This window comes from Numida meleagris, chromosome 2 (genome assembly GCF_002078875.1).
Source record: "Numida meleagris isolate 19003 breed g44 Domestic line chromosome 2, NumMel1.0, whole genome shotgun sequence".
NCBI classification, from domain to species: Eukaryota; Metazoa; Chordata; class Aves; order Galliformes; family Numididae; genus Numida; species Numida meleagris.
Genome location: NC_034410.1, coordinates 121,049,426 through 121,076,874, shown reverse-complemented (window position 1 = coordinate 121,076,874; position 27,449 = coordinate 121,049,426). Strand labels below are relative to the sequence as shown.

The 27,449-nt window shown below is 36.1% G+C and overlaps 1 protein-coding gene across 7 annotated transcripts in view; it reads right to left on the bottom strand.

Annotated features, from left to right (window-relative positions):
• RALYL (RALY RNA binding protein like) overlaps positions 1-27,449 on the bottom strand; it is a 380,979-nt gene that overhangs the window by 106,236 nt on the left and 247,294 nt on the right. The window contains exon 1 of one of the 7 annotated variants that reach the window (XM_021387927.1): positions 5,958-6,068. The exons of the other annotated variants lie outside the window; for them this stretch is intronic. Within the exon in view, the coding sequence (XP_021243602.1) occupies positions 5,958-5,994 (37 nt within the window). The 5' untranslated portion in view covers positions 5,995-6,068. Of the gene's footprint in view, positions 1-5,957; positions 6,069-27,449 lie in introns of those variants that run through there. 7 annotated transcript variants of the gene reach the window in all.

Below are 27,449 nucleotides of genomic sequence, written 5' to 3'. Positions count from 1 at the left end.
CTGTAATTCTGCTGATTTATATTTGCAAGGTAAGAAAACACTCCCAACATAATTATAATAACCTTTTTAACAAAGACAAAGCTACTGCTAAGTTTTTTGTTCCTCCTCCCTAAAGATTTACTGGATTTATTTGTTACATTCTCCAGACATATTTCAGGTGAGTTAACCTCGACTCCCAGACCATTTTTTTAAAGTCCCTTCTGTATCTGTCCTGACACTGTTTATTCCTTACCTTCTCACATTCAAGAGAAATCATAAATAAATCTTGATTCCCTAGAATTTCCTGTTCACTTTTAGTACTTCCTCCCAGCATTTATTCCACAGGGTCAAAACCTCTATTTTACTTACTGAGGCAGACTTCAAAAAAGCAGTGGGGGCATCAAGTGAGTGTGTCACTTAGAGTTTGGTCAGCTTATTAATCTCTCAAAAGGTGCTTTTTGGAACAAATACCTTTCAGTAGTTTTGAGTCTCTTACACAGTCCAGAAACAGAAAAGCAATGTCTGCTTTGGAAGTACACAGTAGACATGAAAAAGTGTCAAAGAAAAAGTTCCACTTTATTTACCCTGTATGTTTCACTGTTGTATGAAATTTTACTATTAGTGACATTGTGAAATGAATAATTTCAAACAAGCCAACCTTCTCAGGTCACAATGAATTCCCTTCAAAGATATGAGAAGAGTGCTTCTATCCCTGAAGTCCCTGAGTTGTTGAGTAGCAATTATATATACATTTCTGTATGAAGATGTTATCCATGTGATGTGAATATTCAATGACATTTTTACTCCTGCAGGTCATGAATGTCTTTTTACTCAGTCTTATTACTGATACTTCTAATTGCGCTGAACTCTACTTATTCAAAAAGTATGAAGCAATAGGAACATCCTGGGGCTATTCTAGGATAGCTTTATATGAAGAAAGCTGTCTCTACATCATTCCCTTGTTGTCTGGGTCTCTGAAGTTTTAAGGAATGAGGCAGAGTTGTCTTATATGTATCTGGGTCAGTAACTACACTTGTTTTCCCCAGTGAGATTTTGCTTTCCAGTTGCTAACTCCTAACACACACTTTATTAAAGGCTGCTGTTTTCTTTGAGCAGCAGCAGACTCAGTACTGGGGACTCTTCATTGCCCTAATAGGCAAAAAGGAGATGAAAGTAATCATGGGCTGATCAAACAGTGATATAACAAGGTTCAACAGATGCTAAATCTATTTCTATGGCTAAAAGTGATTATGCTATCTGTAAAGGTGGACACTTAAGATGAGAACAGTAAATCTGTGAGGAAAAGATGGCAAGTGGGATCTTATCAATAAAAGAAAATATAGAAGGCAATGCAAAGAAGCTGATAAGATAAAATATTCCTTCTGAATGGGATTTCACACAATTTCTCATCAGTTGTTGTAGGTCTACAATAAATTCCTTCTTCAGCAAGACAAGGTTACTTGAAAAACACACAAGTCATCCCTGTGGACAGCATATCTCTAAGTTTTTCAGTGGTTCCCAGTGACAGAACAAGGGGCAGTGGGCACAAACTGGAACACAGGAAGTTCCATGCGGACATGAGAAAAAACTTCTTTATGTTCAGGGTGACAGAGCACTGGAACAGGAAGCGCAGGGATGCTGTGGAATCTCCATCCCTGGAGATACTCAAAACCAACCTGGACACTCCCGTGTAACCTACTGTAGGGAACCTGCTTTAGCAGAGGGGTGGACTAGATGATCTTCAGCGGTCCCTTCCAACCCCTACAATTCTGTGATTCTGTGAAGTACTGCACTGGTTTAAGCCAAAGATATTATGACCTTCTGTGAGTCACATGCATTCTACACTGCAACATCTACATCCACAACTTCTGAAAATAATTTATTTTGCTTTCCATTTACCATCACCTATTTAACCCTTTTAAAATGTAGACGTAAATTTCTACCATACTCTGCATGAAAGGAAATCTAGGACTGAACAAATTAAAACTGGGGAATGAGGGCAAAGAATTATAACTGACTAAACAATTAAAAGTAAACATGTGATACTTCTGTGAGGAGAGAGAAATTGTCAGGATAGAAGGAAGTGGAATGACTTTCCTCTCATTACAAAACCAAACCAAACAAAACAAAACAAAACAAATCCTCTGCTGGTTTTAAAAGAAAACAAATCTTCACAAGATCTGCATGATACTATAAAAAGGTATAGCATATCCACACAAAAATAGCAATGACTATTCCAGCTATGTAAGTTATAGTATGCAATGGTAATAGATATTTTACATGCAACTGGTAGTAAAGCCATGGCAGATGTTATTTATGCATTTTGAGCACTGTTTCAACACAATTTGATGACAGGATTCTTCATATTGTCATGAATGAGTTTGAGCCTTGGGATTCATTCATTAGAAAGGGACAGGATCTGTAGTTTCATTTATGATAACTGTTGTCTTTATCAGCAGCTCCTACTATGCAAAAGTAACTGATCTTTGCCTCAGTTGCCTTTGTGCTCTGGTTGCCTTTGCTGAAGTGTAAGAGGTCCCATGAAGCACCAATGAAGCTGAAGAAAGAAAACTATACATCTGTTGTTTCTCCTTCATTTTTCCATCTATGCCTTAATTTCCCATCCCTCAGTTCAGGTGCACGGCAGGGAAGCCCAACCGCAGGAGCTGCTCAGGCATCTCCTTCTGACTGCAGCTTTAAACCTTCCTCAAAACACATCTGATGACTATGTTGGCCTCCCTCCTCTTGCATTTTTTTAAGTCAAATTTATAATGTTAGATTTCAACATCATTAATTTTCATATTTTCATGCCACATATACACAATCCTCCAGAACATGATTGTAATTTAGTATGTGAGGCTTCACACTTAAAATGAATAAACTTCAGTTTAGAGATAAGTCCATTTCTTCCAACGTTGTTGCCTTCAAGACTTGATTCCTGTAACAATGGATGAACTTTCAACAGGAAAGTCCCCCATGAAAAATGGATTCCTGCCCCCCTCTTTATGAGAGGAAACTTGGAGGCATGAGATCTCTAGAGACTGTGAATGAGTGCCTCTCCATGGAGGAGAGCCACAGGTGCACTGCAGGTTACCACAAGGTTTATCCTGACATTCCCCTCAGTAGCTGGTGCCCCAAAGTCAAAACTTCACCAGGGCAAGTTTATCAGTTTTTCAGTGTTTATAAGACAGTATTTTTTTATAGTGGTTTCCTCTCACTCAGTCATTATGCTTGTGCAATGAAATGAGAATCAAGTCTATCAGCTATCTGCTAACATCCTGAATTATGGATAAAGCATGCTAGAAATCCAGACACACATCTGCATGGAAACTCAGTATGTGTGTATGTATGCAGGACAAACAGTCATGCAGAAATAGCCTTAATCTAAAATTTATTTAGGGATATAAAAGTTTCACAGCTTGCTGTAAACTTATTTTTGATACTCATCAGTTACAACCATGTATGGAATAAATAACATATATGGACTACTTAATGTGAGTGCCACTCTGTTTAGAATTAAAACCAAAAGGTGCAGCGGAAGCAAAGCATTAAAATTAGTGTTGAATTTAGAAAAATTATGTACGATGCTGCAGATGAAAAAATATTCATAGGGAACCTGGAACTTTTATCCTATTCATGCAGGCACATGGGTAAGTAGATTTTTTTCTTTTGCAGCTAATTCTCCAATAACAGTTTTGTGCGTGGGACAGAAAATGGAAATAGAGATTCCTCATATTTTATGTTAAAAAAAAGGTCATAGTCCCTCTATTTTTCCAATCTTCCCCCCTCATCTGAGTGTTTTCAAATTGTTTGAAGTACAAAATGCCTTTATACTCTTCTTCAAACATTAAAGAAAATAAAAGTTTTAGGAAAACAATGTTTATAGTACTGTTCAACATACACCTAATCCAGAAGCAGATCTTCAGTGAATAAAAACGCCTACAAAACTCACTTTTGTTTTATGCCAGATGTTCAAGTGTTTTATTAACAAGTAGTGAGGAGATAAAAAATGGTTTACCCTACATATACTTGAAATTATACACTAAATATCTTTCATTATTATTTATAAAGGGCCATCAAAAATAATTTCAAGTTTCAAATACAGCATGTTAAGTGAACAGAAAATGTGGTACTTGTCTACTGTTTAATACAGCTGCTATCAACAAGCCTGATATTTCAAAATAACAATTATTTAGATGAAATCTGTCCTTCAAAAAGGCATTGAGTGATATGAATAGGAGTAATACCGAAATTTCCCAAGTTGATTTGTTTGTATGTTAACAATTTTACCATTGCTAATTAAGAGGTAGCAATGAAACATCCATATGTACAGTACTGTATCTAATATAACAAAGAGAGTTCCACTGAGGTATCTTATTGATTGGCATTCTAAAATTAGCGACAGTTTAAAACAGAAAACAGTGCAAGAGCTACTATCATAGTTACAAGCTTGATTCTGTTTCATTCTGATTGTTCTAATTATGTTTCATTCTTATTCTCTTCCCCTTGGCAAACCACAGATTCTCCTTGGAGTCAGCAGAAGTGGAAGGGAAAGGGGAAGAAGGCAGTTTCTCTTCATAAAAGCATTCTTTAAAGAATCTTGTGCAAAGTTCGTGTAAATGACTATGTTCCTACGGCAAATTAAAAATCTAACTCAGTTACTCATTCGCAAATTTAACTACTGTATACCACAACCAGATTTGCATAGGAGAGAAGGCAAGAAAGCAGATGGCTATAGAAAGACCTCCCATTTTACACAAAAATGATAATAGTAATCAGTATGTTAAAATGAACTAGCTTAATTAATATCTGCCTGTATATAAATAATTTCCTTTCACCGCTGTTATGGGAACAAAATTTATGGTAATTCTTTTGATTTGAATGTGAAGCAGATCGATTTCTGTGGCAGAAATCTTAGCAGGGATCTAAGTCCTGCAAACTTTCTACATGCAGCACATCCATTTGTTTTGGTAAAGAAAGACTGAAGGAGAGCTGTACGGATTAAGTTCTAAGGAATAAAATCTGAGGTCGGTGATAAAGCTGGATAAATCTCTTCAACTCTGAACAGAAGCAATGCCCCTGTCCAAATAAAGTCCAAACTTATCTTCTTTTGTATTGATATGCCTTTCCCTCCTGCACTCTCCCCTTAAAGCACACAGTCCCTCCATGGCATTTTTCTTAGTGGAATATCTTTTTTTTTCTCTGCTTCAGACACACTCTCCATTTATTACTTGGCCTCTTGCTAGATTTCCTTACAGTAGCACATACTTCATGACCTGACCTGCAGCACTTCATTTTCACTTGCCTCACTCACCCTGCAGTAATGGTCTGGAAGAGACAAAATTGTTACTAAAATTCCCCTGGCTGATACCATTGCAATTTAAAGAGTCAAACAGGTGCTTGCCAGGAAATTCATACACTTAGAAGCAAGTGAATTTTCGAAACTAGAGTCTCTATAATACATAAAAGACACATGCATGCCCCCTCAGCCCATTTTCTTTTTTTGTGGTTTAAGCAAAGCTGGTCAATTCCACGGAAAGTTGTGGTGAAGGAAAATCAACTGCCCTTTAAAGTTCTGGTACTGCTGGCTCCCTGAAGCAAATCCCACAAAGATGTCCATCAAGTGGGAGTGTGCCAACCCAGACAAGGCAAAGTACATAACTAGCCACTCGTTATTCCTAATAAAGGACAGTGTGATGAACTGAACTTATATTTGATCGCTGTTTCTTTGTTGATATTAAAAAGCAATCACTTGCTGAGGGTTACCATAGTAACAAGTGAGCTAATTTTTTGTTTTAAAGCTCTTTCATGCACTTACGATACAGAAACAGTGGGAAATTTGGCAGGGAATCCTGTTCCTGCTTTTCTGGTGTTATTTAACCAGAGCAGGGTAAAGCAAGGTATGGCTTTCAATGAAACTGGAGATTTATTTCCCCTCCTCTCTACGAGCATTAAAAAAAAGTTTGCATTTTACTTACATCTTTGGTTTCTGCGTTTGCTCTTGTACATAGTCATTCTGAAGAAATTCCTCTTTCTAAGTAATTGCCTTTAACACAGACAAAAGAGAAGAGGTCGTGCTTCTGCTTTGCAGCGAGACAGTTGCTCACTGACAGAAGGTAACCAGCAATCTCTCAGAGAAAGGCAGGGTAATACCATTCTCCTAAAATCCAGGGGAGATGCTGCTGGCTCTAGCTATTTTCTCTGCTGCAAAGCTCAGAGAAAAAAAATATATTTATTTTCTTATTTTTTCTCCAATGTGTTTTATAGCATCTAATAAAGTCCAGACCAGAAATAATCATATAATAAGAGAAAGTGGGGTGATATGCTATTTGACAGTCTGATAGCAAGATTCCTCAAAAGAGCTCTGATGCACACCAAAATTGCATAAATGACCTCATAAACTAATGAAAGCTAACTTTTCATTGAGATGTCGTAGAATTATATATACGAGGACATTAAAATATTATGAGCCAAATCTTCAAGAAAAATTACTATTGGAAAAAAAAAATCAGCACATTGATAAGTGAAATCCTGTCTGCAGTTCTGAGCTTACCACTAGGTTATTCAGGAAGCAGCATACAATGTACAATTTTTTTTCATGATTTCATGTGCATTACCTGCCAGTGATTTCTATTTGAGGAAAGCTACTTAATAATATTCTTCTTGTTATTCATTTTTGCAACTGCTACCTGCTAATAGGATATAGGAAAAGAAAAAAGTGGCAGCGTTGTATGATCTTCCACATACACACACGTAGCCATTTCAGTAATCCAGATATCTTCCTAAAGATGGGCAGGGAAAAGGGAGAGAAATTCTTGCCTGTATAGAGAGATGACAGTTAGGATGACATTCAAGAATGAAGATGTATGTGGCAGCTCTGGAGCTGAAGAGAGGAATTTCAGTTCATTCATCAACAAATTTGCCTTCAATAAAATTGTGCAAAGGTATTTCATAATTGGGCCTTTCAGGTTTTAAGATATTGTATCCAGATATCACGCATACAGAAGAGTCTCAAGATCAAGTACAGAGGGTGTGGTGAAGAAAAAATGGTGAATGACGTGTCTTGAAAATAACAATAATAGTCTTATTGCCATTTACAATGCGTGGTTTGACAAAAGCTCTCTAAACTACTCTAAACTGCTAAAACTAACATCATTTCAGATTAAAAATAATTTACACTGCTGCCTATGGGTCTTTCATGTTTCAGAAAGCAAAAAACAATCCCTTTCAAAGACAGTTAAGAGTTTGCAGCATTCATTATCTAAAAACATTGACTAGCAGTTATTTTCTTAAAAAAAAAAAAAAAGAAACAAAGCCTGAAGAAATATCTTTATCAACTTCCTACCCTAAAGTTAAGCTTTTCCCATCTCTTTTTTCCTCTCAGATTTTTGTTTGTATCTGCAGCATAATCAAGTTTACCTTTGTACAGTGAAAGTTCTTATTCCTTTCAGCCTCTCACATAGTCTTAACACTGGCACACCTCTAGCTGCTGAAGAGAAATTTTTCCTTTATATTGGCTCTATTCATCTACTTTTCCTCCCTCTGTCAAAAGCTGACTACAGATCTTTTCATTAGCTTTGGACTTGTATCAGCATAGCTGAGGACAAAGCGTGCAAGTGATGGCTGCATTTTTAGATTTATTTTATATTTCAACTACAATCGTCTCAAAATGCCACAGCTGAAATGACACCATCTCTGCTGTGGAGGTCAGCAGAAAGATGGGAAATTGATCATCAAGCAGAAGGGAAGGAAAATATTTGGCCAAGTCATTATGAAACATAGCAGCAGAAAAAATGTCTGCACCAACCAGAAAGACTCTGAATGCCATAAACTCAAGCTGGTACTTCTGCAGTAAGTTATATGTGCTGACGATAATTCTCCATGTTCCTGCTTCATTTTTCCTGAGTTAATTTCCAGCTGAATCAGATCTATGATCTGACTCAGACCACAGAGACCTGTGGCATCCTATTTGTTGCTTCCTGTGGCCATCTTTGTTCCCTTTCCTTGCTCTTCCTTGTTTCAACCTGAAGGCTTTCATCTGTATGACTTAGTTCAAATTTTCCATTTTTCATTGTTTCAAAAAGATGTTCTCTATCTTTTTCCTCAGCTCTCATTACATTAGACTATAGAATTCTTTTTCTTATCACTAACAGCTAATTTTCCATTACTTTTTATTTTGCTTAGCTCTCCATATTATGCTATATATAACACATGCAACAGCACACATATCTTTCCATTGTTCTTCTGTGCATTATTCTATTACAACCATATATTTGTATGCAAATATCTTGGCAATGATATAACAAAAAAATACAAACTAAATGGAAATTTCACGAGATAATAATTAATTTGTTTTAAGCCAATGATCCCTGAAACCATGGTCTTTATTGGTTTTACTTTCTGCTAATTGCAACTCTGATTACTTTTTCAGTATAGTTAAATGTGTTTGCTAAAAATAATGTAAATTCAGAGTGCTTGGTGAATCATTCTATGTCTGTTCATTAAAAAAAGTTTTAAAAGTACTTGAACATGCTGGCTGGCTTTGAGTGGGCACAGCATCCTCCTGTTTATCTGTATTACTGATGATTATTAGAAGAGCTTTAAAAAAGTCAGTATTTTGTGTATGGCTGGTGAGCAGCAACAAGCTTCATGAGGTGAGAAGCAATTAATGGAACTTTGTAGCAAAAGTCAACCAGTCACACATAATCTTATTACTTGTACATCTTCTTAAATGATAGATAGAATAGACTAAGATATTCTAAAAATTGTCCATTGGAATCTCTGCAATGAATTTTATCAATTCATTTTTGCTGTTGGCGAAAGAATAACGTCCACATTGGCACATCCCACATTACCTCTCACCTTTCCCCATCCTACAGGTCCCAGTCAGGAGTTTTTCTTCAAATACTGCAATTTATTTCTCTAGATATTTCAGAAACAGAGGAAAAGAAAAATACAGATATTTTAAAAATATAGCTACTGACTTGAATGTCACATATTACTCATCAATAAACTCTTCGTCTGGGCTGTATCCTCACTTTTATTTTTAATGAGCAGATCTTAGATGAGAGGGAAGGGTGGGGGAGGCTTAAAGCATGTTCTGTCTCTCGGAATTTAATTCTTTGCACCCAAATAGTCTTCTTAGATAATGTCCTTCTAAAGCTTTTAGCATCGTTACTTTTATGATACCAACTTAAGAAAAAATTACATATATAAATATGCATTATTTTTTCTTGAAATAAATGGTACGCACAAAGGTCAACATTTATCCTCTCGCAAGTAACAAACACTATTTGATGCAAATATTGATGTATTAAAATCATGTACTTGACATGTGCGCGACTCTTACTGGTAAAAAATTAGTACTATTAGCCAACAGTGGTGCTTTTTTATGTGATGTTTATATTAGATAAATAAAATTCTCTTTGACAATAAAAGTCATTTAGACAATAAGACAGGTTTACAATAACATATTCTCTTTATGATGTAACGGAGACAAAGCATAAAATATCAGCCACATCATACTCCTGACTAACGCCGCTGCAATACCTAACTGGCTGTGGCAAACAGAGTAAGGGGAAAGTTTGTATTTCACATGCTTACATACGATAAGGTAGAATCAAAGAGTTTTGTAAATGCATTTCAAAAGAGAACAAACCTGGCTTGCACTCCCAAAGCAAACCAGAAATGGGTGAAAACAAAGACTGATGAGGGTGCCAAAGCAGGATAATTTTATTATAAAGTTACATGTAGAATGAAGAGCTCAATTCAGCAGCTTAAACACTGATGTCTAGCCATGAATCTCAAAGAGTTTGTATCCTGCCCTCTACCTGATAATAATCATTATTATCTGGCTTTTATTATACTTTGGGTCATTGTTTCCAGGCTGTTCCAACCTGAATTCTCAAGCTTGACCCTTCATGAGGAGATTCATCCTTGTGGAGGAGAACCCCTACAGAGATCCACTGAAATCCAAATGGGGAAGAAATCCTGCTTTGCAAATCCTCTTGCAGGATGACCAAGAGTTTTTAAATATCCTTATACACAAAGAGGCCACTATTCATTAGTACACAATCCACAGCTGATTGATGGGGATAAAAAGATTGTGTGGATAAAAGAGAAATAATGTAGCATAATACTCTCAAATCAGCCGTACTTCCTTTTACTAAAGCCATAAAGAAAGTCTATTTTTACAGCCTTTACTTCACCAAGTTTTTACTCTGCCCGAGTGTTCGTATTCAGAAGAATACACAGTTTGAAGACTTCATGAAAATTTCAAGTATTCATCAAAAGCTGCATCAGAATGAATTTGTTACATTCACAGTATTTTCATCAGCTACTAATTTAGAAAAGACATCAGAAGAAAGGAGTTTTTGTTGGAGCTGTTTGATTTTTATAAAACAATTTTGCTGTTGCTTGTCTCCATTATCTTTTACATTTCTGCTGACCTGTTTTACTTTGCTTCAGCATTATCAGACAGTAATGACACTTCACCACAAAAGATTCTTTTACAGATAGCAGGAGAAAGCCCCCAAGGTACAGGTCCTACTTTCACCATAGGCAATTTTCTCTTTTTCAAGGAAGCTTCTTCAAAGGAAAAATCATTTGTCTCGTTGATAGACTAACATTTATCTTTAATCTTTAAGGAATCCACTGTCAAGCCTTCCTCATTAGACTGAGCTATTTTTATCAGTTATCACTATTAACATTTAGAAATACGATCACAAAAGTATGAAACAAAGTCTGCCACCTTAATTCTCAAGAGACTATTCTGGCTCTTTCTTCCACCCCTCACCCTGCTCTCAGCATGTTCCTGTTCCTCCAACAAGGGTATGTAAAATGCATTCATATTTTTTTTGTGATTAGAAATTTTCAAAGTTTATAGTGTCACTTCATGAAAATGTCAAGTTGGAATCTGCATTCACACATCTGAAAGTGAATTCTTTGTTAGTAAAGATAGAAGTTTCAAAGAATCCCAAAAGAACAGAAAAAACAAAGCCAGCTAGGTGGAGGAACTTCATAACAAGCCTTAAAATACATGAAAGGTTGGCACACACACACACACACACAAAGCCAAAAAACTCCCAATTTTCTTTCTCTGGAGATTCAAACAATCATGACATAAACAGTGACAATGGAGATTTAAATCAGTCACTTGGAAACTTCATTATTGTTAAGGGCAGCTATATCTCAACTAAAAACTGTGAAAAGAGGTAGAGGATTTTAGCTATCTCAGAGGAGTCTGCATAGGAGATAGACAAGATGACATCTTGTAGTTTCTTCCAGCCTTACCTGAGACCCCATACACGACATAAAATAGCAATCATCACCTCTAGCAAGATTCAGTCTGTGTTAGCCCTTCAGCCTGCCTAATAGTAATGGAGCATTTTAGGCAGGGAGAGGTTAGTATGCCACAGGGAGAATGTACACCAACCAGTGTGAATGCCCTGCACCTACTTTGGGGAACTCAGGAAGCCCAGCTTCTACTGTAGACACCGAAGGGGCTTCTTCAGCAGGGAATGAATGAGACCACCTGTGGTTGAGCCCTGCTCTGAATCTTTTCTTCACTGATTATTGAGAAGTTGCCATGAAACTGGCATCTGTGGATACTTCAGAGCTTTCAGAATTGCATTATGTCCTCAATTACATTTGGGTAACTTCTACAAGACTCAAAGGAGCTACATATATGGTTACACTGGAAGTCAGAACTTTCCACTTTACAACTCAGAATGATGGCTCGTGACAAAGAGCAGCTCCGCACTTTTCTCCCCAGTCCTGAGGACTGGCAAGGGCTCTGAAGAGGTTTGCTATCTTCTGAGCTTTAGCTTCCTCGTTACACACACTTTTAATAATTCTTGAGCAAAACCTGGCCAAATCTATTCTCTTCCCAGTTCCAAAAAAGAATAATGCAATTACAAATGCCTGCTATTTCTTCCTTTTTTTTTTTTTTTTTTCTCTCCCAGAAAACAGTGCTGTGCATAGTAAGTATGGGTTCCCTTAGACCACTAGTGATAACATAAAGCTTTCTGTTCTTCCATCCAGGGAACATTTGTCCATTATTTTAAGTTAGGGATAAAAAGCTATTCCTCATTGAAATATCTGGGAAAACAAACAAACAAACAAAAATGGGTCAAACTTCAGACTCTTAGATATTTAATTTGATTTTAGCCAGGTCTTATCTAGCCCTGACGGTTTTCATTTGTTCTGCTAAATACTTTGGTTGATAGTTTGGCCTTCAATAATTTTTTATTTCATCTTGATAAAGTTATCCAGAAACAATACTTCTCAGTTACGTTCATACCATTCCTAAACAGCTCTGTAAAAGTTGAGATAATCTTAAGGGACAGTCTGAAGCTCTCAGATTATGGTACTAAACCACACTTCCTACCATAGAAGGGAGGTAGGTGTGCTCCCAATTTTTTTTTCCAAATATAAACCAAAATTCCACCCCAAAACGTATTTTCTTTAGAATTTACATAAATAAAATTCAATCTATGGAAATGTTGTACAGAGAGGTGATCTGTATTTTTCTGATCATTAAGTTATTTTTTAGTAATTTCATTTATGAGTTACGTTACTAGAAAGTTCTATCTCTATACATGTGCTTCCAGTTTATAGAAATCCTTTCAATGGTTATGATCTCTAACGTTTTGCACAATATACTAACGTTGTAGCTCACAGACTGTCCTAAATATAGAAAAAAACCCACAGTACTGTACTTCAAAACATATTCATTTAATAAAGAACTGTAGAAAAATAGCTATCACCTTTATGGTAATAATTTTTGGACATTCTAGCTAGTAATATATTAAGAATTTCATTAGCCTAGGCCATTAAAACAATCCCAATGAGTTCAGTACTAGCATTTCAAAATGTAACAATTTTTATCCAGTTGGTAAATTTTTAATCCTAGTGGAAAACTCTCAGAAAGTCATTAAGTAATACATATACATTTTTGCTTGTTCTTGTTAAATATGAAATAAGTCATGATGCTTGTAGAAGGCACAAGTTTCCGTATTTTCAGAGATGAATATAGCCAAATGGGTGGACAAATACCAGATGTAAAGCCAAACCAACTCTGTTGAATTAATAAAATATTTAGGCTTTAATAGACCAGCATGTGCTCAGTTGGGGTTTTAATCAGAATATTCATACATTTTATCGTTTCCAAAGAAAGAATGTGTTGAATACCGTTATGTTTTTGTGAGAGATTTAGGACAGCTTTTTCTATTAATCTATCTAAATACTTAAATAACAAAATAATTCAATTTCAGTATAGAGTTGTTTTAACTGTGAATTACAACCACTCTCATATCCTGAAAACAGATGATATCCATTTCAATTTGATTAGAGTGACAAACAATTCAATGCTACTCGATTTTCCTTTCCACCTTCCTTTTAATTATCACACTGATGAGACACTCCTGCATGCTAAATTTAATGGAGCAAACCCTGAGAACAGAATCCACTCCTCCACAGCCCAAGAATATGGGGGGGGGGGGGGAATTGTGTATCTTGATTTTTCTTAAGAGCTCAGAATTACCTGAGTGCCTCAAACAGTTTTTTGGATATAACCACTTGAAGCAAATACATGCTGTCATTACCGTTGCACTATGACATCTGTTTAAAGTTTATGTTTATTTAAAAAGCTCTATCGCATGTTCAAGTACATTTTCTGTTCTTCACTAGTGGACATTGTACCTCACTTTCTCTACAAAACAGGGAGAGCTTGAGAAAGAACCTCTTGTGAACAAATTAGGCACTTAAAACGTCAGTATATGGCTCACAGCAATACAAACTGATGATGTTTTATGGCACAGCCAATGAACAGCTGCTGCTTCAACCTCTCATTCCAGACTAATGCTTTTATAAAACAATCAAGAGAAAGCTGAAAATGTTCCACTTTCTTTTCTTGCTGTATGGGATCTTTCTCACTGTGTAGGATTCAACACAATTTCAGTCACAATCAATCAATGTAATGGCTGGCTTGAGAGGGAGAATAAGGCCTTTAACAGAGATGAAGAGTAGAAGAAGAACATTAATTTTCAGACAGATGGAAAAAGCTGTATTATATCAATTCACCAACAGTCCATGACAAAAGATGCAATGCTATCAGCACACACACAACAACATCCTTGGAATTATAAGGGTCTGCTCACTCTGTGCAAAGTACCAGCAGTGCTTCAACTGCACAATTGCTCCTACTTTTCTTTTTCCCCCCTTTTTTTCAGGTCTATGTGGGGTGGCAGGATGGGGAAAGTGCTAACAAGTAGTTATTTCAAATTAATAATGTATCTGATTTAACACCTTCCTTAGACTGGTGGGTGGGTGAGCAGGAAGCATCTTTTCCTCTGCCTAAACAGGGTTGCATACCTATGGCAGGATTACATATATTCTGAGCCAGTGGAACTCATAGGTTCAACTTGTACAACTAAATCAAAGACAATTTCTAAAACAGCATTGTGCTATGTAGAAACAGGATTTATTTTGGGGGATAATAATAATAGCAAGACAAATAATTTCTTTTTACCTTAAGCTCAAATATGATTTTAATCAAAACAGGTGTTACAGCAAACAAGTGTTCCTCAGCATTTAAAAGCAAATTCATTTTTCTACTTTTTATTGAAAATGTTTCAAATATATTCCTTACCCTTTTAGGAAAAGAACATCAAACACATGAAGCACATTTTGCATTTAAAAAAAAATCTTGCTAACAGCTAGAGACCCAACATTTTAAACACAAGGGTCACTGTTTAAGGGCACGTGGCAATTGGACAAGGGGAAATGGCTTTAAACTGGAAAAGGGTAGACTAGAATTAGGAAGACATTATTTACTCTGAAGGTCATGAGATATAGGAACAGATTGTCCAGAGAGGCTGTGAATGCCCCCTCCCTGGAAACATTCAAGGCCAGGCTGGATGGGGCTTTGAGCAATCTGGTCTAGAGGGAGGTGTTCCTGCCTATAGCAGGGGGTTGGAACTAGATTGTCTTAAAGGTCCCTTCCAACCCAAACCATTCTATGATTTATGATTCTATGTTAGTCATAAAGAGCATCACAATACTGTTTTGCATGATGAAGTATTTCCAGATGAAACACATTCTCTGTTTAGGGATATTTCAAAGAAACACAGTAACTAAGAGCAACTTGGAAAGACAAGCACTTCTCCAGGTTTTACTGTTAAGTACATGATCATAGCCGAATTAAATGAACTGCTGCAACAGTTGTTGAACAAAGCAACATTTTTCAGTGTGATCAGGAAACCTAGGAAACAGAAATGAGCTTTCAGTGACCTAAAGACCAACTGAGAGAGAGGCTGGTACAACTGAAGAGATAAAAAACATTTTCATCCCCATGAGGGTCAAGAAGGAAAAAATACTTTCTCATCAAAGTAAATAATTAAGAGACTATGGTTGTAAACATTTAACAAAGGTATGCAAAATATTTCATTAAAGTCTATCCTAAAACCAAAGGCACTGAAGATCTCATGTGCCAAGTTTTCTACTCTCTGATCTGTGGCACTTTGGAAGGGTAAAACATAGGCAGCATGGTGACAGCAGCTTCTGGAGACAGTGTGTTCAAATGCACAGGGAAATCCAAAGTCACTTTTGAAGAATCTGTCCCAACAGCTCTTCCATTTTAAAAAAAATCTGCTATCAGCCAAAGGCTCAGTTAGACTGGACAAAACATGTTTATATTTTTAAAGGAAGTTTGTCTTCATCAATAAAAAAAAAAATCCTCTATGATTCTCTAGCAAAACAAAAGAGAGAAGAATTTAAGGACGGTAATATTGCTACTCACCATTTTTTCTCTACACTGAAATTCCTGCTCATGTCTCAGAATATAAAAGTGTACCAAATTACTTTAAAACTAACATTCATAACATATTTGTAAGATATGAATTGCATTGAACACATATCTTGCCCTTGCTATTACTGAACAAGTAAGGTGGCTTCAGAAGTGTGCACAAGGCTGGTCTTAAGCGTTGAAGTCATTGACTTCTAAAAGATAAGAAAAAGATGAAAGCTCTTCCAAAAAGGGTTTATTTTCTCCCTCTGAGTAGTAATATGCAGAAAGAAGAATTATAATTAGAATACACTGAAATGAGAGCCTTTGCTCTGAATTATGACAGGAACATTAAATTTGTGGGAGGCTAATTAAAAGTCAGACAAAACCTTACTCTGTACTTTTTTTTTTTTTTTAAATACACAATTAAAAAGGCTCTGAATGGTCTACATTTTACACTAAGTCAAATTCTTCTATTTAAAGCCACCTACACATTGCTGATCTGAACGTGGATTCAAGCTAGCTTGGATTCAGCTTTCATCATGGAAAATGAAAACCAAAACTATGTATTTTTGTGATCTTATAAATCTAAAACTTCCACACAAAAGGAAGAGACGAGCCCTGAGCAGTAATTGCTCTGTAGGAATATAGCGCTTAAGGTATTTAAGAAAGTGGAGTTTAGAGAATCAATGTCCTGCAAATCTTGGAATCAAACACTAGAAAAAATGAGCATGAGAAGATTTTTCTTTTTTTCTTTTCTTTTCTTTTCTTTTCTTTTCTTTTCTTTTCTTTTCTTTTCTTTTCTTTTCTTTTCTTTTCTTTTCTTTTCTTTTCTTTTCTTTTCTTNTCTTTTCTTTTCTTTTCTTTTCTTTTCTTTTCTTTTCTTTTCTTTTCTTTTCTTTTCTTTTCTTTTCTTTTCTTTTCTTTTCTTTTCTCTTCTCTTCTCTTCTGACTGGCGTTGAACTTAGTCACCATTCCTAGTGGCTATACACTTTCACTTTGATTTGATGGGCTTCATCTGAGATATACTAAGAAATAAATGAGGGAAACAAAACAAAAACAAAACACCAAACACACCATCAGATTTTTCCCAGGGAGCAAACAGACTGATTTTATCTGGCAAGCACTCCTGAATGCTCAGAAAAGGCAGAGCAAAAGAAATGAAAGACCATGTCAAGTGTATGATGGAATCAAAGTGGTCCAACTAAAGCACACACAATGAAAAACACTACTGACATTTTCAGGTACTTCCAGTAAATGCAAAAAAATAATCCATGTGAAAAACTGAGCTAGAGTTAACGGACGTACAATTTATTGCAGACAACAGTTTCTCTAAGCTGTACAGTGGACCAGACAACCAAAATACTAGGAAATATTTATTTGCCGAATATTGTATGACTTTTTCAACAGTTTGAAGTTGAATTTTTGAACAGCAGTTATATTATCGTACATATGATCAAATGGGAAGGGGAGGTGTTGGAAACAATATATTGGATGTAAGAGTCCATTATAGAAATAGAATCCTGTCAAGTCAACATTTGATAAATTTTCTCACAGTTACAGCTCTCCCTGAAGAATACTGCCACAAAGTCCACACAGTTTAAAAGCAACAGAATATGTGATGACTATTTTCAAATGAGTTAACATTATTTTTCACTTATTAATAGCAGAATTGCTTCTTAATGACATCAAATAAATAACCTTTAAAACATGATTTTGGGGAAGGGGAAATGTGCTTATGAGATATCATAATGAAAAGATACAGTGAGGTTCAAGAATGCAGTTTTGAGTTCAAGATAAAGAAAATAGTCAAATTTCTATCTGTTGTCAATTAGAGGTTATGATATGACTCAGCTGCCTGCATTCATAGATGACTGAATTCCATGATGTAGGAGTTTCTTTATTATACAGCAAAAATCAGGAAAATCATAAAAATTATTTTAATTTAAATTAACTACACATTTGGCTCACAATTCTTCATTTTCCATTTCAGTGAACTTAATAGCCTAATCTTTCAAAGAGATAAATTTGATCTGTAAATCTGGTTAAACATATGACTAATCATGCCATTTTGCTGCCCAATTTTTATCTTCCGGTAAATGCATCTTATTGAAGTAGTCTTGAAATTTTCAGTGGAGTCAACATTCAACAGGGTGACTGTACTAGAACACAGTAATATTCAGCACTTCAGAACACTGATGAAAAGGAATTGTCTAAGATTTAAATAAGGAAGCTTTTAGGAGTTCCCTCAGTAATTGCAGCTAAAAATTGACGTATCCATAAATCACTATCTAGGATGTATATGGACATGCTGACAATTACAGAGGATGTTAAGAAAAAAAAAAAAATACTGCAAGGAAAAGTAGAATGAAATTGTCACAATGACAAATTCAGCTTTTGCATTTCCTTTGATAATGCAGTCTTATTTTTCTTGTTTTGCAAAGTTATAGATTGTTAAAAAAGAGTTTTTAGCATTTGAGAGGAAATGACATATACTGAAACATTACCATCACAGGTTATTTATATATTGAGACTGCTCCATGCTATGTAAATAAAACTGTCCCTTCATTTCAATGTCTCACCTCATTACAATTAAAAAATATAGGAATTTAAGACAAGTATGTGAATTGGTCCCCAAAAAGCACCATTAAAACAAAACCAGAAAACCCCTGAACAGCTATAACTACTGAGTCTCTGACAGAAAATGTTAAGCAATTTAAATAAATGTATACTTTATTAACTAGGAATTTTCTTCATTCTTACGTACAATGTTACTGGACCAGAGCAATGTCAGAAACAGGTGCTATATGAAAAAAAATACACCTCTTCCAAGGGCTGAACACCCTTCCAAGCTTAATTCTGTAAGTATGCTGGACCTCATTTGCAAAAATAAACCTGGAAGACACAGGAAGATAATCTGTCTTAAATTTGAACTATCCTATTGCTACACAAAGAAACCCACACAACACTGGTGGAATAGACCCATGTAATCTTTTGTTTTAAAGTGAGCAACCTAATGGGCAAATCCCTTTATTCAAATGGATGTGAGATTCAAAAGGTGATTCACTATTTATATGAAAAATGGGAACATATTTGAAACCGAGACATGAATTGCAAATTTGAGATACTTTATATAAAAACCCAGTCATAATCAAGACGATAATGCCCTTTCCTTAAATTTTAAGTTCTTTACACTGGCGGATTGCAGACAATTACAGAGACTTATCACCAAGGTATTCATCATTTCCTACTTGGATTAGCAAATAATTGTACTCGAGCGGGTCTCAAAATCTGGAATGTGACACACTTACACTCTGAACATACTAATACAATCCTAAAGCAAATCAATGAAAAAGAATGTAAGGGTGAAAAGGGATTTTCCTCCAAGTGATACATAATTACCCATTGGCTATTTTGATGGCTTTGATTTGTGACATCTTTTTTAAGCTGCAGCACGTGGCCTTTTAGGCAAAGTCATTTCGGCATTTTCCACACTCTGTGCTCTCCAGCATACTTTTTCATTATATTTGGCCTCAATAAAGATGATATATTGTGTTCCTTCTTCTCCAAGCTGAAGGCACTTATACCACAGCACCAAAGGAATTTCTTTCTTCTTTACACTGAGCTGTCTTTCCTGTCAGTTACAACAATTTGCCAGAACATGCAAAATAGATAGGACCATTTGTGATTGTTATAGAAGCTTATTTTTTACCTAGTTTTGATACTAAATTGCCATTCATACTTATGCATATTCTTGCAGTGATTAGATTTCACTTATTTCCCATATCAGTTACAAAATTCTCCATATTTTCCATTTATTTCTGTTATCAAAAGCAAATTTTGATACAAAATACTGCTTTGTCAGTTTAACACAGATATTTCCTCTAACTCAGCTTTAAATACACATCTGGCAGCTGCAAAGACACCAACAAACTTGGCCTGTATTTCGTTATCCTTTCTCTCTTGCTAATATTTTGCAAAGCTACTGCTTTTCTTATACACATCAAGTTTTGAGCATGGCAGTTACCACAAGAAGTTCCTAATCTCTACATTTCAATTACTCTTCCTCTGTTGCTGCTCATTAGGTGCTTTTTGCTTCTTTCTCATGTAAGAATTTTGACTGGGAGACTTTTTTTTTGTAGCCAAATATGCAAACTTTTTTTTTATATTTTTCCTCCATTTTCCATAGCCTATAAAACAAACAAGCAAAAAGCATCATAAGTTTGCTCCAAGCTGAGAGCTTCCAAATAGGGTTTCCACATTCATGCTAAATTTCCATAAAACAAACAAATAAACAAATAAAGCAACGTGCTTGAGAAAACTCTACATAAAACTCGTCTCAAGTACCAGATGTTAAAATTTAAGAATGAGTCCCTACAGGGAAACAGAGAAACCACGTGAGTGAAGAGGGAACTGCTGAACACAATGAGCCAGAGAAAGAGAGAGAAGCAGTGATAATATCCTGGAGAAGATGGAAAGAGACAGAACATCTAATTTGTTACCAAAGATCATTAAATTTTGCTGGAGCAATTCAACACAAGGCATTTTGCCTGCAGCAGTTCAGATCAACAGAAAGCATTGCTTTGAGAAAGCCTATTTCAATTTTCATTCATATACAACTACCCAAACAAAAATGGTGTCTTTAACAAGACAACACTCAGTGTCTCAAGAAAATATCTCTAAGGACATGAAAACTGGCTTTCACTTGGTTATGCAGTTTCCTCAGCTTGATTCTCTAAATCTCTCTCTTTCTGACACTTGTATGGCTTTATTAAATAAGTCAGTCTCACTAGCAAAGTTTCTGCCTTATTTTCACTCTTTCCTCTCCATCAGATGCTTTTTTTACTTTTTTTTTTTTTTTAAGGAATTATCTGAATTTCCCAAATAACTGACATCAGCAGATCAAAATATCACAAAACAAAATCTGTTTTTGCAACCTGCCTGCACTTCATCTGTGGAGAAGATACTATGAAACAACATCCCTGACACTTACACGAGTGATGGGACAGATCCAGCATCACAAGCATTTGTAATACAAGCCTGAGGGAGTGACCTTCGGCTGTAATACTTTGCTCAAAAGAAAAACTAAAACAAGATGAATCATCTCCAGGCGGTTGCTCTAAGGGCAACTTCAGTCTCACAGCCGGGGCTCCATTGCCACCTGCTGACTGAGACTTCAATTGCAACACCCAAACCCAAATCAAACAGTACTTCCAGAGACAAGGCCGTCTGAGCTTTGTTCCTGCGGTAGTTGTTGTAATCAGCCTGCTGTTTGAATTAGAACAGTGATCAATTACACTTGCTTTTTAAAGTTTTATGGTGCTCTTTGTGGGCACGTGGGGCTTTTCTGTAGAGCTAATTGTTTGCTTTGCTGTTACACATTTTAAATGAAGATATGTACAGAACTCTGATTGTCTTCAGTGGGGAAGAAGTGAAAATTTTGGAGTCATATTATCCATTAAAGAAGGTATTTAATTTATAGGAGGAAAAATACAATTTTGCATAATAGCCAGATGTGGATTCAGGATGCTTACGTTCTAAAGGATATGCTAAGCCTATGCCCAATGATTGTAATGTGACATTGCATTTGTTTTCTTTGGCCTTCTGGTTTTGAGTTGATTTTTTCCAAACAATTTACTTGTTTGAAAACCCTTTATGACCATGAAGATATTTAAAATGTATTTAGGTCCCTCTTTTTCCCAGTGCCATCTGTTTATTTCAATGTAAGCTGTACATCAATGATTGGAATAGAAGGCTGCTAGACTGATTTCAACAAATCTGCTTACTAACAATGGGATGCAGACATCAGCACAAACAGTCCTGGGCCCTTCTAAGAGCTGCATACCTTGATGTCATTGCAGCCAAGTGGAGACTTCCAATTTCTGAGAGGGAGGAGAGAATTTTTCTCAGAAAAAAAAGAAGATCCATACATTTTCTCTGAAACTATAAATGTTTCTCAGAATCACTAAGGTGAACAGCAGCTGCTTGATTGAGGAGAGTAACAAGAAGCACATTCTGTGATGTGATTTCCTTCATCTGTGCTCATTTCTGACTTGGCATCTGCAACAAATGGAATCACGTTGTCTTTTAGTGTTTAAAAACTCTTCCACCTCCTACACAATAGCTGGTTTGCTCATCTCAATTAGTACCAAGAACACAAGTGGATCAGCTGCAGAGCCTTAATAACAACGAAGCACCCTCTAGTGGAGTGAGCAAGTCAAGATCAAGTCGTTAGGCCTGTGAAATACTGTCAAGAAATTATAAGGCAGCACTGTTCTATAGGGAAATAACTTAAAATCCAAACTTAGGCATTGGACATCTGCATTAAGTTCACATGAGAACTTTTGGTCTTAGTCTGAAAAAATGCCATGTGTCCTAACCCCAGTAGGTTACCACAGCCCACCCCCGTTTCTTCCTACCCTCAGCAAAAGTCAGAATATAAACAAAAGCATCCTCAGAGAACCAGCAATGTAGGAAACTATATTCAAACAAACAAACAAACAACATTTAATAAATGCAAGGACCTTAAGCCTGGAGCACAAGGCTCAGGAGGGCTCAAGAGAAAGGAATTCAAATACTGAATCTGGATCCTGTCAGAAGATCTTTGTCAAAAGCCACAGGAGGTATGAATCACAGCGAGCAGCACACATACAGTGTGTGAGATGTCCACCGTAAGTAGTACCAAATAGGCACACTGTTTATTAAAATCTGTCACATTTAACAGTTTTCATGAATTTAAGAGTTTATCACTTACATTTACCTTTCCTCAAAGCAGTAGGTGTAAGAAGAAATAGTAGTTTTACTTACTTTCCTCAAAATTAAGTTTTCAAGAGAAAAGGAAATGCGAAGTTGCCTTTCCTAAGTCTATTAAACAAGCTCCACATAGAATTAGATACAAAGTTAAGGAAATGAAGAGATTTGTAGATTGATCACCACAGAGCAGAAAAATGTCTCATTTGGGTAAAAGTTCACTCTCAGAGATACAGAACTGACAGCAGTAGGCAATCACAGTATTAAACTAAAGGTCTGGAGGTACAGAACAGCTTGATGTTCTGAGCTCCAGGTGCACATCCCACTGAAAGAGGTGAGAGTTTTTGAATGAGCTTCAGTCAGACTTAGATCAAACTATTTATCAGGGAGTTTGTCATCTTCTGTCAGTAAAATAAACATCATTCTTAACAGGCTGAAGAAGTCAATTAAAGCTATTATAATTCTTTGCTTTCTCCTGAGACAATTCTGAAAGAATTGTGATGAATTATAGTCACTATTTGTATTTTCTCCTTTGATCCTGTTTCCATCACATTGCATTCCTTCCCTTTGCCTGTTTTCTCATCACAAAAAAGTGAGAAATTATTGCCATCTTGTGGTCATTTGTAGATATTATGCACTCAAGCAGAATCAGTTTAAACAGGCTGCAAATGCTATAATGACCGCTGTGTGAGAACCTGTAACTTCAGTAAATTAAACGGAAAGAAAAAAAAGAACAAAATTGTTAAGTATAAAGAAAGTAAGTGTCATGCTTTTAACAGTGCTGCAGAATAGAACAAAACCAAAACCAAAACAAACAAATAAACAACAAGGATAGAAAGAGCTCAAAGTGAAAAGGAATGAAATAGGTTGGGCTGAGATGCTTTTGCATTCAGGTGATAAACTCTGTTAAGCCATGGAGATGCAGGGAATATTTTCTTTTGGCAAATAGCTGATATTTGCCAAGCTATTCAATCCTTGTATAAACAAACTGTCATCAAAAATCTACGCTCAGGTGAGTTAGGAAAACCTCTCAAGGCTGCAATGCATCAGCAAAGTAGCTGTTTTTCATATTGTCTGTGACCTTCAACCTTTTGAAATATTAGAATTCTCTCAGTGAGTAAGAGCAGGTCAACAGGTGTTTGTCAGAAGGATGCTGGCAATCAGTACTGAGCACCTCCCTGCCTGAAGGGAGATTCCCAAACACCACATCCTGCAGATGGAGACTTTCTGACCAAAGCACTCCTCTGACAGCCTTTTCACTTGTCACAGTGAACAGACAGAAAAAGCTGTATTGATGTTCTGGTGTAGCTGTGGTCATCCCTGTTCACTGCAAGGGAGTTGGACTGGATGACCATTAAGGATCAACTCACATGATTCTATGATTCTGTGATTTGTGGTTGTCTAGTCCACAATCATAATTGTGGACTTCCATAATTTATGCAGGCAGCCAGCCTTTTTCTCCTGCTCACATCTCCCACAATGAAAGAAAGAGAAAATCAGATTCATTTGGCTTATACAAAGACTTGACTGACTGGTGCAACACAAAGAAATTGTTTACTTTTCTTTTCCTCAAACTTCAGTTTGTCTCCCCTGCTACAATCTTGTTGTTTTTTTTTTAACTCAAGTCTTGCAACATGTTCAGTGGGTTTTTTGTTTTGTTTTGTTTTGTTTTGTTTGTTTGTTTTTGCTTATCATTCCATGCAGTTAATGTTACTGTTCAATTAAGGATAAATTCTCCAATCAAATAATGGAATTCTTCTCATGCACTTCAGATGACAAGGTTTCTTTTAAGTCCCCACTGCTTACTGGCAGTGACATGTCTTTGAGAATTTCTGGGTGTTGAAAGCTCCTTAACATATAGCCATAGAGGGTATGTGAAAATAAAAGCCATCTGGAACAGTCCCATATATATGGATAAACATTCTGATTCCAAGACAACTGCATTTGAAGGCTATTAAAATAGTCCTTGGCTCAAATTGCCTCCCAAACTTGGTGTCACCACCTAACGGACAGCTGGTTTAAGCCAAAATCATCCTAGTGACCATTCTAACAATTTAATGTTATGGATGGTTGGGAGCCTGAGCCTACCTTTCCTATTTCAGTTTAGTGACTGTTGGGTGTAGCTAAAAATTATCACCCACAGATATAGTTCAATGGCAGCAGAAAGCAGTTTTTAAAAGATTTTGGCTCCGAATTCTCAAGTTAGCAGTGAATTATGATGATTTTGTTATTCATAAAAAGGGCAGCATGTCTTTTAATTGTAATAATGTAAAAGAAATAATTATCAAGATTACCTGGCTCAAATATTTTTTTTTTCACCTTATTCTCTTTCACCAGTTTTCTTCTTGGAAAAAGAAAAAAACAAAAGGCTGAGAATTCTGTTGAGTGAGAAAAAGAAACATGCAGTACAGATCAAAGGTAGCATCATTTCTTTTTTGTTAATGTGCTGAAGAAGTTTGTTTTTTTTTTTCTGGCATTGCTTTAATGACTATCATTGCACAACAGTTAAAGGTTAGGACATGAAAGTCTGCAGATAGCATTCTGTTTTTGAGCTCTGCTCAAGTGTAGTGGGAAAAAAAATTGAAAATTGTTAGCAACAGAGAACTTGTAAATTGTTAACAAAAGACATATTGCCAGTAAAATACTCAAAACCCTTTCAGTGAAAACTAGATGCAGTCTACCCTACCTAGAGGCAACAGTAGGCAAGACAACAGACTTGTTACCAGAAAATGTATATGGTTCATGAAACTACTATTACAAAATTGGGCAGGTGGTCTAAGAACAGTGCTGAACTGGAAGTAGAGGCAATTTATTTGCAATAAAAGATAACAGTCATAACAATGAATCAAATCACATATAAGGACTGTGTGGGTTATCCTTCAATTGTGGATTTAATCTAATTTCTATCCTAGCAATTGACTCCTTTGCATGTATATTATGAACAATTTGGTATTCTGAATAAAGGTAGTGATGTCTGAGCTTCAAAACTTGTGGCAACTGGGACATAACTAATGACCTATCTGAAGAATTCATTTGAAAGATGTGAAACTTCATTCTAAAGAAGAAAAAAATACTAACAACTACATGCCAACATATAACCAGATCTATAATTGCTTATGATTAATTTTAACAATTACTTGTATACCAAAAGAGTCCAAAGAATACAATACAATCACTACCAGCAATGTCCCTGTGGTCTTGTATAAAAAAATTATCTGTGAGTCAATCTGAATGGTTTCAATCCCCTTAAATCTTGGTAGCATGGCAAATGCAAAGCAAATATGAATTCTTCCAGTTAGCTTTGCAGATTCAAATTGTCAAGGAATTACCATACATGTTGATTACTATTAAACATATCTAGCAAAATTCATTACCAGTTGCTATGTAGGATACACTGTGGCAGAATCTTAAGAAGTCTTTGCCACCCACTATCTTGGAGCAGCTCGTGAAATCTGAGCAAAATATGAAACGTACCTCCCTGGAACAGGCTGCCCGGGGAAACGATTGAGTCACCATCCCTGGAGGTGCTCAAGAAATGTTTAAATGTTGTGCTGAGGGACATGGTTTAGTGGGGAAATACTGGTGGTAGGTGGATGGTTGGACTGGATGACCTTGGAGGTCTTTTCCAACCTTGGTAATTCTATGATTCTGTGATCCTAATTAAAGCTTGTTATGACTAGGCATGCACATGTTCTTGATACAAAGTAAGCATATAGCACAATTAAAACATTTGATCACTGAGAAGTAAATTGAGTAATACTAAAAATACAACTGCCAATCTGAAAAAACAGTTAAGAAATTACTGATAGAGTTGCTAATTCCTCATTCACCTGTTCCTTCATAGCACTCTTGTCAATTTTCATCTTGCACATATACAAGCACACTTTGGAACCCAGATCTCCAAAATATTCTTGGAGTCCCTTGCTGTAATGCTGCGTGGTAAATGTCTTCAAGAGCAATTAATATTTTTTGTATGATAGTGCACAGAATTGAGCTGTGGGACAGAGAATAAGCAGGATTATTGGAGATCTTCTTGTTTCCATTCATTCCATTCTTGATAAGCAATAGCTCTGATGGAAAATGAGTTACCAACAAACAAAAAAGATAAAAAAGGAAAAAAAAAAGAAAAAAAAAGGCAAAAAACCCCACCTATCTGAAAGGTTTCAAATCTGAGGCATGCTGAACAAAGTGTTTTCTTACAGGTTTTATGGCAGATCAGCTATAATGGTGAGGTGATTCCCAGTTGAATGTTATTCACTGAGGAGCCTCTGCTCCTCTGATAGAGGTAAAATTTCAGAACAAAGGGAAAGTGCTGCTTGTTTTATCATGTTTGAAGTCAAGGAACTACACGTGGGCAGACAATGTCACAATGTGAAAGCTGTAAATTCTGCTGAGCTGAGGGGGAAAAAAAAGCTGCTCTCTTCTCTTGGTTTTGTAAGTATCACAATTAGGACTTCATACATGCTGTGGCTGGAGTTTTTTACTGAATTCACCTTGTCACAGGAAAGTGCTCCAGAATGCCAACTCAATTTTTGAAAAGTTGTCTGGCTCATCTAACTGCAAAGGGCTAACTACTAATACTCAATTGGCTTTTCAAAGAGCTTGAAACAATGTCTCTGATAGGGGCTAATTGCCTCGATCACCACACTCGGGGCTCTCTGATCCTGCTGCCCTACAAGTTAATTATTTTTCAGTGTAAGAAAAATACAGAATTCAGTGTGGAGAGAGTTCATTTCACCATGGCTGCATGCCAAGCATCTGTTTCTTTGCTCTGCTTCTTCATGCCATTTTCTCTTTTCTTTTCTTTTCTTTTCTTTTCTTTTCTTTTCTTTTCTTTTCTCTTTTCTTTTCTTTTCTTTTCTTTTCTTTTCTTTTCTTTTCTTTTCTTTTCTTTTCTTTTCTTTTCTTTTCTTTTCTTTTCTTTTCTTTTCTTTTC